Below are 14903 nucleotides of genomic sequence, written 5' to 3' on the forward strand. Positions count from 1 at the left end.
ACTGCATATGCTGGTATGCATTCTTGAATTTAGAAGGGTGAGCAATTCATAGAATCACGGAATTGGAAGACACCCCACATCTCTTTCTCTGGAGGATTTTCAGTGGAGTCTGGATGGCCATTTGTCGAGAGGGATTGGATTGTGTGTTCCTTCCTGGAAAAAGAAGGATGTTGGACTAGTTCATCTTTGGGGTCCCCTCCAATTCCATAATTCTCTGTGTGCTGTTGGTGTTTCAACAAGATCGAAAAGGATGATATTGGGCAAAACAGAAAAAATAGCACATTGCTCGTCTGGAGACGGGGCGGCCGTGATTGTTTACATGGCAGTCCCAATGTTGGGAGGCTAGTGACAGATTACAAATGACCAAAACTTTGAATGTGAAACCCATGAAGGCTGACAAATGGCTGTATTTATTTATTGTATTTATTTATTTGCAGTATTTATATTCTTCCCTTCGTTCACACCCCAAAGGGGACTGAGGGCGGACCGCAAAGCACATATACATGGCAAACATTCAGTGCCAATAACAACAACAACAACAACAACAACAACAGCAACAACAACATTATTCTTGTACCCCTCCTCCATCTACGTGAAGGGACTCGGGGCAGCTTACATAAGAAAAACAATCCATACATTTAAAACACAATATAATAACATAGTTATAAAAAAATAACATGACAATTATTAAAATCAAGACATAAATTGCTATGTCTAATTGCTATTAGACGTACAACACACACAAAGGCAATTTAACATTTTCCATCTTCCGGTTTCATGAGGGTATGCTCGATTCCGGCCACAGGGGGAGCTGCTGCTTCATTGTCCACTGTGACACCGAGTCCTTTTTATGGAGTACTTCCTCATTCCTTTCCACATGCTGCTGGATGTTTTTATGGTGTTGTAATTGGTTAAATTAGCCTCCCCACAGAAAGCGGTTACTTAATTTTCTACTCGACGGATGCAACTGTCTTTCGAGCTGCTTAGGTCAATAGCGAGCTAGGCTGTTAAATGGTCGGGAGCTCAATCCGACCCGGGCTTCGATCTCATGTCAGTCGTGATTTATTGCAGCTGGCTGCTAACCAGCTTAAAAAAAAATCCAAGGTGGCCTTTGTCCTGACTTTGATGGCTCTGCTTGGAAAGGTGTGAGATCCCCTTGCAATTGAGATTGGAGAGTTGAGTGTCGGCTTCCTTTTCCAGGCGACGGATTTGCACCCCGCGGATATCAATGGCAAAGCCGACCCTTACGTGGTCATTAAGCTGGGAAAGACAGACATCAAGGACAAGGAGAACTACATCTCCAAGCAGCTGAACCCAGTCTTTGGAAAGTAAGGATGCAGAGAAACTCATTGGCCTACACAAGGTATGGGCAAACTTGGTCCCTCCAGGTGTTTTGGACTGCAACTCCCACCATTCCTAACAGCCTACCGTCTGTTAGGAATGGTGGGAGTTGCAGTCCAAAACACCTGGAGGGCCCAAGTTTGCCCAGGCTTGTTTGCCCATGCCTGTCTTCCTCGCCTTGCAGGTCCTTCGACATCGAAGCCACCTTCCCCATGGAGTCAATGCTGACGGTGGCCATCTACGACTGGGACTTGGTCGGATCCGATGACCTGATCGGCGAGACCAAGATCGACCTGGAGAACCGATACTACAGCAAGCACCGGGCCACGTGTGGCATCGCCCAGACCTACGCCATGTAAGGGGTCCCAAACATTGGAGCTCAGCTTCCCAGTTCTTAGGCTCGTTCAGTTAGAAGGGTCATCCCGTCTGACCCCCTTCTTTCTGCCAAAGAAAGCACCCTCATCCAGCCTCGGTTTAAAAACCTCCAGAAAAGGAGACTTTGTGACACTCCCAGGCTCTCTTAAGTCCTCTAGAGTTGGAAGGGGCACCTAAAGGCCATCTAGTCCAACCCCTTTCTGGACTCAGAAATATCTAATCCAACCCTCCAAACCAGGGGTCCTCAAACTTTTTAAGTGGAGAGCCGATTCAGTCTCTCAGACTGTTGGGGGGCCAGACTATGAAATAGTTCAAAGTTAGGATTGTTGTTGTTGTGTGCCTTCAAGTCGTTTCAGACTTAAATCTAAAGTTTAGGACAGAGGCCAGGGAAATGACCTTGGAGGGCCCCTTAGTTTGGGGACCCCTGATCTAGATGATCTCATAAGTCTATAGGTAAGCAAAGAGACCTTCAAAGACAATCTAGACGATCTCATAAGACCATAGGTAAGCAAAGAGGCCTCCAAAGACCAGGTAGACTTAGGTCAACCCTAAGTCTAAAGTTTAGGACAGGGGCCAGGTCAATGACCTTGGAAGGCCGCATCCGGCCCATGGGCCTTAGTTTGGGGACCCCTGATCGAGATGATTTCATAAGACCATAGGTAAGCAAAGAGACCTCCAAAGGCCATCTAGATGGTCTCATAAGACCATTGGTAAGGAAAGGGGCCCCCAAAGGCCATCTAGATGATCTCATAAGGCCATCAGAAGACCATATTTATTTATTTTTATTTCCGCTATTTCTATCCCGCCCTTCTCCCCAAGGGGCTCAGGGCGACTTACACAACTGGCAGGATCACTACCAGTATATCATAATACAATAAAAAATACAACAATTAAAATAGGGGGTTGGACTGGATGGCCTTTGGGGGTCCCTTCCAACTCTAGGACTCTATAGCACTTTCTGACCGGCTCCTGTTTCTTCCCACAGCCACGGCTACAACATCTGGCGGGACCCCCAGAAACCGAACCAGATCCTGTCCAAACTGTGCAAAGAGGGCAAAGTGGACGGACCGCACTACGGACCGGGAGGCCGGGTGAAGGTCTGCAACCGGGTCTTCATGGGCCCCACCGACGTGGAGGACGAAAACGGTACGGCAGGAGGCATAATGTTTTAAAAATGAGGATATGGCTAGTTGTTATCCTCCAGAAACTTTGTTTATGTGGCTTCCACAAACTACGTTGAATTGGTTGAGACTTAGTGAGATATTCATTGAAAAACCATAGCAAAATGTGCTGCAGGATGTCCTGCAAAAGCAAAGTTTTTGTAGTTTAATAAACTTTTCCCATGTTTTATGATAGAACCAATTAGGAAATGACATTCATACCCAGGACCAAAATGTATGTCACATAGTGTAGTAGTACTGGTAGTGATGTTGATGACGACAGCTATGATAATTATAATAAGTGTCCAACATGTGATCTAATACAACAGCCAGCAGAGTGTCTGTTGTGGACTCATCTTGTTGTGTTTCAAATAATAATAATAATAATAATAATAATAATAATAATAATAATAATAATAATAATAATAATAATGAACACGCAAAGATACTGTGGGACTTCCGAATCCAGACTGACAAAGTTCTGGAACACAACACACCAGACATCACAGTTGTGGAAAAGAACAAGGTTTGGATCATTGATGTCGCCATCCCAGGTGACAGTCGCATTGACGAAAAACAACAGGAAAAACTCAGCCGCTCTCAGGACATCAAGATTGAACTTCAAAGACTCTGGTAGAAACCAGTGCAGGTGGTCCCGGTGGTGATGGGCACACTGGGTGCCATGCCAAAAGATCTCAGCCGGCATTTGGAAACAATAGACATTGACAAAATCACGATCTGCCAACTGCAAAAGGCCACCTTACTGGGATCTGCACGCATCATCCGAAAATACATCACACAGTCCTAGACACTTGGGAAGTGTTCGACTTGGGATTTTGTGAAACGAAATCCAGCATATCTATCTTGTTTGCTGTGTCATACAACGTCGTTGTGTCAATAATAATAATAATAATTACCTGACACACTGTATCCACAGGTCAGAAAAAACAGACCGACGAGCATTTGGCTCTCACGGTGCTGCACCATTGGGAAGAGATCCCTCGCGTTGGGTGCAAACTGGTGCCTGAACATGTGGAAACCCGGCCTTTGCTCAATCCAGACAAACCAGGAATCGAGCAGGTACCAGATATAATCAGAGGGCTGGAAGGGATCCCCAAAGACCATCTAGTCAGGCCTCCAGAGAAAGACCTCCAGAGCAGGAGACCCCAATGAACTCCCAGACACTATATTCCACTCTAGTAGGAAGGGATCTCAAAGGCCATCTAGTCTGACCTCTTCTGCCAGGCAGGAAGACACAATCTAACCCCTCCCCACAGATGGCCATCCAACCTCTGATCAAAAACCTCCGAAGAAGGAAGTTCCACCAACACTTCTGACCTTCAGCAAAGTCTTCCTAATGTTTAGATAGACTCTTTTCCTCCAGATTAAATGTATTGGTGCATTGCATCCCAATCTCCAGAACAGCAAGAAATAATCTCTCTCCCACCTCAATGTGACATCCTTCCAAATACATAAACATGGCTGTTATGTTGTCAGAAAAACGACATCCTGGATGATGGATTTGAGGCAGATATATTGAGACACTTACAGCCTCCTGTCCCAATACTCTCCTCTGTCAGGCCACATAGCGACTGCTGAGCGAAACTTCATAGCTGTTTTTATCTGCTGATCCCGGTGGGTAAATATCTTTATTTACACAGTTATTTTACAAAGAAAACAACCGGAACTGCTGGCACACATCTCGTTCCAACAGAGATTAATGGCAACTCACTAGAGCCCTTATCAGAGAACTAAGACACATCCCACATTCCAATGTCTGTGACATATCTTCCTTCTACGTAGCAAAATGAAGTCTTGATGCTTTGCCCTTCTAGCAATAAACAAGGCTCTATGCAATTAACCACTTAAACACTGGAATGTTTACATACATACACTTTAACAATGAGTGAACATTTCACATACTCCAAAAACCATGACACATGTCTCTTTCTCCCAGCATTCTCTTCTCCAAGATAAACATCCCCAGCTCCCTCAGATGTTCCTTATGGCTTGGTGGCCTTTCTCTGGACACCTTCCATCTAGTTCATCACTGGTATATGTAATCCAGATTATCTGCTTTGAACTGGATTATATGGCAGTGTAGACTCAGATAATCCAGTTCAAATCAGATAATCTGCATCATCTGTTTTGATCATCTGGGTTACATGGCAGTGTAGATCCAGCCTAGGACTTCCTTTGATCCTAACTATCTCCCTATGGAGGCAGCCTAGAATCACACTGGTCTTTTTAGGTGCTGCATCACACTGTTGAATCAGATTCAACTGGCAGTTTCACCGAGGCCCCTTCTACACTGCCATATAATCCAGTTCAAAGCACATAATCTGGATTTTATATGGCAGCGTATAAGGGACCTGAGACTCCTAGATCCCATCATTAAAGTCCAGACTAAAATCTGGACCAAATCTGCTTTCCCATTGACATAGGGCCAGATTTCAAAACTGCATTGGGATGGGAGCAGTGGCCTGTAACAGACCTTAATTATATTGTTCCTCCCTCCACTTTCCACTGGGAGAGGAGCCCTGGACTGAACTAGGATGGGGTTGTGGTTGTTGTGGTTGTTGTTGTTGTTATATTTATTTATACCCCACCTTTTCTCTCCGCAAGGAGACTCAAAATGGGATGTAGTATCGGGGACTACTAACGGGGTATTTCCCACCTTGCAGGGGCGGTTGGAGATGTGGGTGGACATGTTCCCCATGGACATGCCGGCCCCGGGGCCTGCCATCGACATCTCACCGAGGAAGCCAAAGAAGTAATGGTTTGCACTGGGGCAGGGTGGGAATGGGGAAGGAGATCCTAATGGGGACAGGTGGAGGGGATGGTTGGTGTCTACGACTCAAGTGAACAATCTAAGGAATGCATAGGATAGGAGCCTAAGCATTACACTATGTAACAACGTTTTTTAAAATTACTGTTCCTGGCTTGGAAGTGTTACAGTAGAGTTCCAGGTATCCAACTTAAACGGGCGGGCCGAGTGTCGGATAACCGGATCTGTTGGATAATAGGGAGGCCCGGCTTAGGGAAACCCGGGCAACACATTCCGCATTTCTCCAATGTCCTGGGCCTTTACCGGAGGGAAGAGTTTCCTCCCTACCTCACAACCTCTGAGGATGCCTGCCACAGATGTGGGTGAAACGCCAGGAGAGAAAGCTTCTGGAACATGGCCATACAGCCTGAAAGACTCACAGCAACCCAATGTGTTCTCCATTATGAGTTGAGACTAATAGTCCCAGTTGCATCACACAACTGGTGTCATCCAGAGTAGTAACTCATACTATCCCCCTATGAACCTCCTTTTATGCCAACCAGACCACAATATTCGTAGCTAAAATACCAAGAAAATTGACAAAACCAGTGCCTGGTTTTACAAACAAAGGTATAATCAATGGTTAAAATTGTTGTTGAGTGCCTTCAAGTTGTTTTTGACATAGGGCCACCCTAAAGCAACCGTATCATAGAGTTTTGTTGGCACCATTCTAGCTTCTATATTTTTGTGGTTCCTTCAGTGGCTTCTATGCTGGTTTTTTATCCCCCAAAGTTGCATTTGGGACCAAATTGGGGGGCTTCAGGTCCATAGAATAAACCACTTGAAGATGGGAGGAAGCCCTGTGTGTCAGGAGCATGGAGCTGAGGGTGACAGCATGTTTTTGCTGCTTCGTCCTTGTGCAGGCCACATCTGGTCCCCGGGCCACATGTTGTGCAGGCCTGCTCTAAATTTTCCAGTAACATCCTATGGCTGGCTTCTGGTTGAGGTTAAAATACAAAGCAATTTTTCAATCTGCAGTTTTTCCCTTGGGTGGGTGTCCTGTGGCCCGCACCCCAATGAATGTGGAAGGGTAACTGTATCATCTTCCTTGAGTTGAGTTCCCAACACCACCTGTAACTTTCGTTCCAACAGCAACTCAGGACATAATGGCCTCCTTGTCATTGCTCAGATCTTCATCGGGGAGGGAAGTGTTGTGGTTCAGTCTGATGACGAAGAGGGATTTGGGTTTATGCAGGCTGACCAAGAAAATGTCGGTAAGTCAGAGAGGCCGCAGGCTAGCAGGGAAGCTGAAGTTAGTGATAAAGGTGACCTTTCACAAGATTTAGAACATCAACAAAGTCCAGATGGCTCTGGCAGCGAGTCAGAGGAGTCTTCTTTAGAGACACAAGGTTAAGGTTAAGAGTTCGTCCCAGGTGTTCTGTGAGAATCCCCCCCAAATCCCTCTTCATCATCAGACTGAACCACAACAGGAAGGGGCTTAGTGGGCAACCTCCATTTTTACCCCCCCCCCCCCATACTGATCCCTCCTGGTTCATTCCTTGTCTCCCTTCCTTTCCTTCCTCCCTCCCTGCCTGCCAGATACGAGCTTAGAGTGATAGTGTGGAACACTGATGAGGTTGTCTTGGAGGATGATGATTACTTCACTGGCGAGAAATCCAGTGACATTTTTGTCCGGGGGTACGTACCTCTGGCGTCTCTCTGTCTCTAACTCTCTGTGTGAGCTTTGTGTGGTTTCCTGGCTCTGTGGTTTGAGTGCACTGCTTCATGGATGCAACGTCTCCATCCTTCTGGGCTTCAGTAATGGACACTGTGCTTTTCTGTCCCACCTGTTTCTTTTTGTCCATGTCCTTGTTGTTGTTGTTGTTGTGTGCCTCTGCTTTGTGTGATGGCTAGGTATGAGCTGCGGGTAATAATTTGGAACACCGATGAGGTGGTCCTGGAGGACGATGCGTTCTTGACGGGAGAGAAGATGTCCGACATCTATGTCCGGGGGTAATTGACCGACGTTTGCTGCACGCCCCGTGAACGCATGGGGAGGTGAACGCATGGGGAACTCCCCCCCAGGTCTTTCATTCTCCCCTCTTTGGGGTGCGCCTGGTGCAAATCCATAGCTTACAGCAAGCCTAGAAGACAACTAGAGCCTATTTGCACTAAACAATTATAGCACTTTCGTGGCACTTTAAATGCCATGGTTCCATCCAGTGGAACACTCATGTTGGTTAGAACTGAAATTGTCAGGTATTTCTTCAACCTGAAAGAGTTTCTCTCTTCAAATCTCCAAGCAATATTAAAATACTGTCTATAGTATGAGCAATACTTGCAATGAACAGCTCTCTCCAGAATCTTTGAAGTCACCATTCATCATCACATCACCCAACCCCAACTTATTCTGTTGATGTTCTTACGAGGGTTGAATGAAAAGTAATGCCTCCACCTTCGTTACTTGGGTTTGGATGGGAATATTTTAATAAATCAGACGCAGAAGTAATCCTTAGAATGTGCTCTTTAACTACAACTGTTCACTTTTCCACGTAATTACCAGAAAGTTAGATACATTTCTACATGAACAAGTTTTCTGAAGCTGTCACGGAAGAAGTCGACACTCTGTTTCCGCAACCAGCATCTCACAGGACCCATTGTGCACAGATCTTCCGATGGCCAAGCAAAGCAATAATGTGACCCACACGTTCTTGTGAAATGCCAATTGTGCTTGAAATTTCTCTCTGAGGGATACGATGATCGTCCTGAATCAATCTGTCAACCTTTTGCTTGTGAAACTCGGTGGTTGCTGTCACAGGACGTCCAACTCTTTGCTTGTCACGCAAGTCAGATGTTCCCACCTCAACATCTTTGAACTTACTCAGCCAATGACACACAGTACTCACATCAATACAATCACCCAAAACAGCTTGCATTCTCTGATGAATCTCCTTTGGGGGTGACACCTCCTGCTGTCAAGATTTCAATGACTTCACGTTGCTTAAGTCGCATTGACTGACTGTCTGTGCAGGGTTCCATACTTTGCACTTTAACAACACAGCCATTCAATGCTAAGGCTTCCGGTCAAATGGAACTGTAGAGGAGAGTCTACTGAACCAGCCAGTACCTGCCACAGACCAGGACTGCCATCTGTTGAAGAGTTACCAAGGTGGAGGCATTACTTTTCATTCAACCCTCACTTGCATGATGCAATGTTCCATTCATGTTTTCATTATCTTATACACCTGATGCAAACCTAACTTCAGGGTTTAATTATCCTCATGTTTAATCACTGTAACCCAGCACTTGAAATACTTGTAGTCACCCAGCATTTTATCTTCAAAATAGGTTAGTATATTTTAAAACTCCAACAGAAATATCATCAGTCTCTTCAGTATCCCTTTGGATAGGACACAGAGCTGGAATGAGTCCTGAAACTGAGCCAGAAGGCAAACAGACAACACACAATGTCTTTGGCCAAAGAATCCATCAAGCCAAGCACTGCACTCAGTCCAACCTAGTCTCCACACTGGTTGTGACATATTAAGCTTATTCCAAGCATCAGTATTTTATAGTACTTCATAGCTATGCAGACAAAGCGCCCTGTAGTGGTAATCCTTACCTAAACAGAATGCATTAAGACTTTGCTTGTTGAATGAGGATGTCCCAGAATCCAATACTATATGTTACCCATAACTTCTGGATGTTTGCCATGGGCACACATGTTTTAGCATAGCACAAATGGCAGAGCTCCGCAAACAATGCAGTCCATGGGTGGGACATCAGCAGAACTTTTCTGGAATTTGGTGTCATCCACACATTTAATCAACATTTTCATCCATGGCTTCCATTGCCCAAGTCTTGTTGATTATGATGTTGGTTATGGGCCCAGGACAGAACCATCTCAAAGCATCACACTGGCCAGGATAAGGAGAAGCCATTGGGAAGCACCTTTGGGTTGGGCCAGTTATCCAGTTCCCATTCCACTTATCGATAGCAAGAATATATTTTCCAAAGTGGGACATTATTTCAGTTTTTTGACTGGATGCCTTGAATGGCTCCAACTGCGTTGTAGACATGCCTAACCCCCTTTCCAAACTCTCCCATTATGTTGGTACCTCAGAATAGAGCACAACATCAAAAACTTCTTTTTAAAAAAATTGTAAATAGTGCTATGTAAAATTATACAAACGTTCAGAACATTTTCCATCGGTAACACGTTTACATTCTTCCTTATTTTTCTCCCTCCCTCCCCTCCACAGGAACAGTTTACAAATTTTCTATATTTATTACAATTGTTCGATCATGAGGATAATCTTGTTTAATTCCTTATATTTGTCTTTCCCCTTTATTCTGTAAATTAAGTCTTTCCATTTTGCCTCCCATGTCTTTCTGATTTGGCCTTTTCTATAGGAACTTTTCCTTTCGTTAGTGTAGTCTTGGAGGAGGTAGTCTGCTAAATATTTATACCATGTTTTAATGTCCCATTTCTTTTGGTCCTTCCAGCCTAAGGCAACTGTGGCTTTAATTGCATCTAACATATCTATATATATAAAAGGGTAATGAAATTTCGGCCTAGGACAAAACCACAAAACTGCACATCCCAGAAACACTAAACTTGGCAGCACAACCCCTCATCCATGCCTCTACGTTCATACAACAAAAAGAAAAGAAAAATAAACTCCCAATTAGAGGGAGAGGAATAATTGTTTTTATCCAATTACTGCCAGTTAGAAGGCCAAGCTCTGCCCACTTGGTCTCCTAGCAACCCACTCAGCCCAGGGGACAGGCAGAGTTAGGCCTCACTTAGGCCTCTTCCACACTGCCTATAAAATACAGATTATCTGATTTTAACTGGATTATATGGCAGTGTAGACTCTAGGCTCTTCCACGCAGCTATATAACCCATTTATAATGGACTTAATGTCAGGGGAAAACCTTGTCCCTTTACCTTAACTACCACCAATTCCTCAATACTTTATTTCCCATACCACCAGACTTCGCCACAGCAATGCGTGGCCGGGCACAGCTAGTAATTTATTAATCGTTCCCATTTTTTAGTTCCCCCTTCACCTTCAATTTTCTGGAGGAAAAATTGTCTCTTGTTCCAATCTATTTTTATTCCTAATAGCTCCTCCATTTCTTTCTTAATTGTTTTGTGGAACTTTTGTATTTTTTCGCAATCCCACCACATGTGGGTGTGTGTTCCGGTTTTCCCACAGTTGTGCCAACATCAAAAACTTCTGACTAATTTTAGGGAAAAGCATTCCCTTCCATCAAGGGGACTGCTTTGGAGTTGAATGCTTGTACTCCTCAGCTCCCCAGACTGGCACTTCCCATGAGATTCCACTCTGGGATGGCAGGGCATTCGGGCAGCTTCCTGCCCAAGAATTCACATTCCAAAGAGTCTGGTTTCAACTGTCCTGAACCAAAGGACACCTGGCTGTTCTGTCTGGCCTAAGCTATGCATTTGCCTGGGACGGGGAGGGATGGTCTCTCCAAAGGGGCTGAAGGAACATGGATCCCTGACCAGGTAAGGTGGGGATGTGGGGTCCGGTTATCTTCTCCCCGCCGTGAAAGAGGCATGCTCTGACCTGCTACATTATTGCATGTTCTTCCAACTTCCGAGTTTATATTTGGAAAGGGTTGGGTCCCCTTTCTTGGCCAAGGCAGCTGTGCTTGGTGTGTTTTCTGCTGCATGCTTCTGGAAGGGGTGGGTGCAAGCTGCTATTATTGTTATTATTATTATTATTATTATTTATTATGACACAGCAAACAATATAGATATGCTGGATTTCGTATCAAAAAATCACAAGTTGAACACTTCCCAAGTGTCTAGGACTGTTTATTATTATTATTATTATTATTATTATTATTATTATTATTATTATTATTATTATTTTATCCTACTCTGGGCCCATAATCTGTAGGAATATTTGATAGACTACAGCATAGTTAGTACTGTGTTATGAGCTTATGGTAGGAAACAGGAAAGAAAATACCCTGTTTCCCTGAAAATAAGACATCCCCGAAAAATAAGACTTAGTAGAAGTTTTGCTGAATTGCTAAATATAAGGCCTCCCCCGAATGTAACACCTAGCAAAGTTTTTGTTTGGAAGCATGCCCAGCGCCTGCCAATCAGAACACCAGAGCATGCAGGATTGGTAAATGTACATACCAGTTGTACATGGAAGTAATGGTAGTAACAAGAAATTCTTGATAGGATTCACCATGTCTGGTTATGCTGGTTTGCGATGACAACTATTGTACAGTAGATAATAAATGTTCATTTTTTTTTCAACAATAAATATGAATTCTTCTTCATGGAAAAATAAGACATCCCCTGAAAATAAGACCTAGCACATCTTTGGGAGGAAAAATTATTATAAGACACTGTCTTATTTTCGGGGAAACATGGTACATAAAAAGGCAGAAAACAGGAAAGAAAATACATTAAAAAGGTAAAAACTTACTTTTTATTTTGCAGGTCATACATCTCAGATAAAAGAGTAGATAGTGATCTAACTTTGATAGAAGAGTCTCGAATACTGACTCCCACGTCTCTTGTGTTAGGGATCTTGAGGCAGAGAAGACTTTTGAAGCTTCCTTTTCAAACCAATTTTTTTTGGAAGAGAATACAGGCAGGGAGCAAAAACACCTTGAATTACATAGACCTAGAAACAGAGGTGGAAACAAGACAGTAGGCGTGCTCCACAGGGTTCCCTCTGTCCACAGTTGTTCCATAGAACTGTGGCTGTTTCTTCACACCCAACTACTAGCCCTTCTCCTTTCCCAAATGCCCATTCATGGTGCCTCCTTGCAAGGAAGCCTTCTCCTCTGTGAGACGGCCACAACTCCCACCATATTGGCCTCCTGCATGAACCCAATCCTTGTTCAAAGGCTCCAGGTGGACCTCCTTCGCTTGGTTAGTTGACCCTCTCCTTTGCTCTGCCCGACGCAGGTGGCTGAAGGGCCAGCAGGAGGACAAGCAGGACACGGACGTCCACTACCACTCGCTGACCGGTGAGGGCAACTTCAACTGGCGCTTCATATTTCCTTTCGACTACCTTGCGGCAGAGGAAAAGATCGTCATCTCAAAGAAAGAGTCCATGTTCTCCTGGGACGAGACCGAATACAAGATTCCGGCCCGACTCACGCTCCAGGTGTGGGATGCCGACCACTTTTCCGCCGATGACTTCCTCGGTGGGTTCATATCGTTTATTTGTTCCTTCCTTCCTTCCTTCCTTCCTTCCTTCCTTCCTTCCTTCCTTCCTTCCTTCCTTCCTTCCTTCCTTCCTTCCTTCCTTCCTTCCTTCCTTCCTTCCTTCCTTCCTTCCTTCCTTCCTTCCAGATCCTGGCTTTCTCTTAATACAAAAACCAAAATTACTCACTGTAAAGATCTAAGAAAGGGCTGAGATTCTTTCAGGCAGGGGGAAATCTTTTGAAATCCCACCGCTGCCACCATTTTGTAAAGAACTCAGTCAGGGGGGATTATCAATTCTTGCCACCACTATAAGAATACGTAGCCACTAGCTACTTAGAGAGGAGACTTTTATTTTTCTTCTTTCTTCTTGTTTATTCTTGATGTGTGTATGTATGACAGAGACTGAGATGTTTGAAGGAATAATAATATTTATTTAGGCACAAGCTTGATGATTACAGTAACTTCTTTAAAGGCACTTAGATGATGGTTGCAAAGCTATGTTGAGGTGTTCCAAACTTCTTAAAACCACTTCTTAAAACTTCTTTCTCCACTAACAGGCTACCTTAAAATAAGTCACCAAACTTATTTTATCCCTGATCCCCTAACTTAGGATCAGCCTTCCCTGAGCTTCAACAGAGCCCAGACTTCCCTGAAATAAGTCACCAAACTTATTTTAGAATTGACTCAGATTTCAACCTTTGAGCCACCCTGATCCTCTCAACCGAGAATCAGTCGTAAAGGCACCTTCTCAGGCACATACTCTAAAAACTAACCTTCCCTGTGGTTTTCTGACCACCGACACTCTCACACACACCGACTGACTGAGTTTCCCTCCAAATTCTGCTCTCTTCAGCTAACCCAGTTGGCTCCACCCCCTTCTCCATGGCAACCAGCCTCTGAGTGCTGAGTAACTGAAATATTAACCCTTTTTTTAACACAGTTAAACATGACTTTTAAAACACAATTAAACATGACATCTGTAAACTAAAAAATTCACACTTCTTTACACTCACAAAATAAGTTAAAAGTCAATACAGTTAGTCAGCCCTCCACATTTGTGGGTTCACCTTTGCCGATCTGATTACTTGCAGATTTGATTAGGAATGTCTAGGTTCTTGTATGTAGGTCTATGGTCAATTTCTGCCAGAAATTGAGTACAGAATTGCTCTGGAGGATCTAGAGGATCTAGAGTGTTTCGCAAACTGTGTTCCTCCAGATGTTTTGGACTTCAGCTCCCAGAAATCCCAGCCAGTTTATCAGCTGTTAGGCATTGTGGGAGCTGAAGTCCAAAACTCCCGGAAGAACACAGTTTGAGAAACTAGAGATCCTTAGAGAGATTTTCTTTCAGATAACAAAAAAGCACATTTGGGGTTTTTTTTTTCATGTTCGAGGACCCTGTGCAAATTTGTAGGGCAGAATGTGTGTATGTGTTCAAGTCCCCTTATATACGAGGGCTATCCAGAAACTATATTACGTTTTGGAATTAAAAATTAACGAAGTATAGGATAAAATATTTATTATATGCAGTTAAAAGCCATACTTCAATAGTGCCTTTAAACATAGTTCCCATTCAAAATTAGGCCCTTTTCAGAACTATTAATGAGTTTCCAAACTTCCTACCCTCTGCAGTTTCCCGCCGTGTAATGAAACTTAGCCAGCTGAAGAATGAATGCAGGAGGGAGGAGCAAGCAAAACACCCGCTCTCGCTTCTTTCGCAAGATCTCAAGAATCAAAACATTGAGCCTTTCCCTTCCTGTCAGCTCAAGGAAAAGGCGTGGGTTTATCTCTCCTTGCGAGGAGGAACAGCCAGAATCGGCCAGGACTGTGGCTGCTTTTCCTCGGAGGCTACACCGCTTTCCTCCACACGCGGGTTTACCTCTCCTTCCGAGGAGAAGCAGCCACAGTCCTGGCCGATTCTGGCTGTTCCTCCTCGCAAGGAGAGATAAACCCACGCCTTTTCCTTGAGCTGACAGGAAGGGAAAGGCTCAATGTTTTGATTCTTGAGATCTTGCGAAAGAAGCAAGAGCAGGTGTTTTGCTTGCTCCTCCCTCCTGCA

At 44.2% G+C, this 14903-nt stretch overlaps 1 protein-coding gene across 9 annotated transcripts in view; it reads left to right on the forward strand.

Annotated features, from left to right (window-relative positions):
• Positions 1–14903, forward strand: part of otof (otoferlin) — a 208760-nt gene that overhangs the window by 184247 nt on the left and 9610 nt on the right. For 8 of the 9 annotated variants that reach the window (XM_062969177.1, XM_062969215.1, XM_062969186.1 and 5 more), the window contains 7 exons: positions 1201–1328; positions 1526–1696; positions 2702–2862; positions 3814–3956; positions 5561–5649; positions 7243–7341; positions 12605–12846. In XM_062969177.1, the coding sequence (XP_062825247.1) occupies positions 1201–1328; positions 1526–1696; positions 2702–2862; positions 3814–3956; positions 5561–5649; positions 7243–7341; positions 12605–12846 (1033 nt within the window). Of the gene's footprint in view, positions 1–1200; positions 1329–1525; positions 1697–2701; positions 2863–3813; positions 3957–5560; positions 5650–7242; positions 7342–7557; positions 7657–12604; positions 12847–14903 lie in introns of all 9 variants that reach the window. The other variant, XM_062969238.1, reaches the window with a different exon arrangement.

This window comes from Anolis carolinensis, chromosome 1 (genome assembly GCF_035594765.1).
Source record: "Anolis carolinensis isolate JA03-04 chromosome 1, rAnoCar3.1.pri, whole genome shotgun sequence".
Taxonomy (NCBI): domain Eukaryota; kingdom Metazoa; phylum Chordata; class Lepidosauria; order Squamata; family Dactyloidae; genus Anolis; species Anolis carolinensis.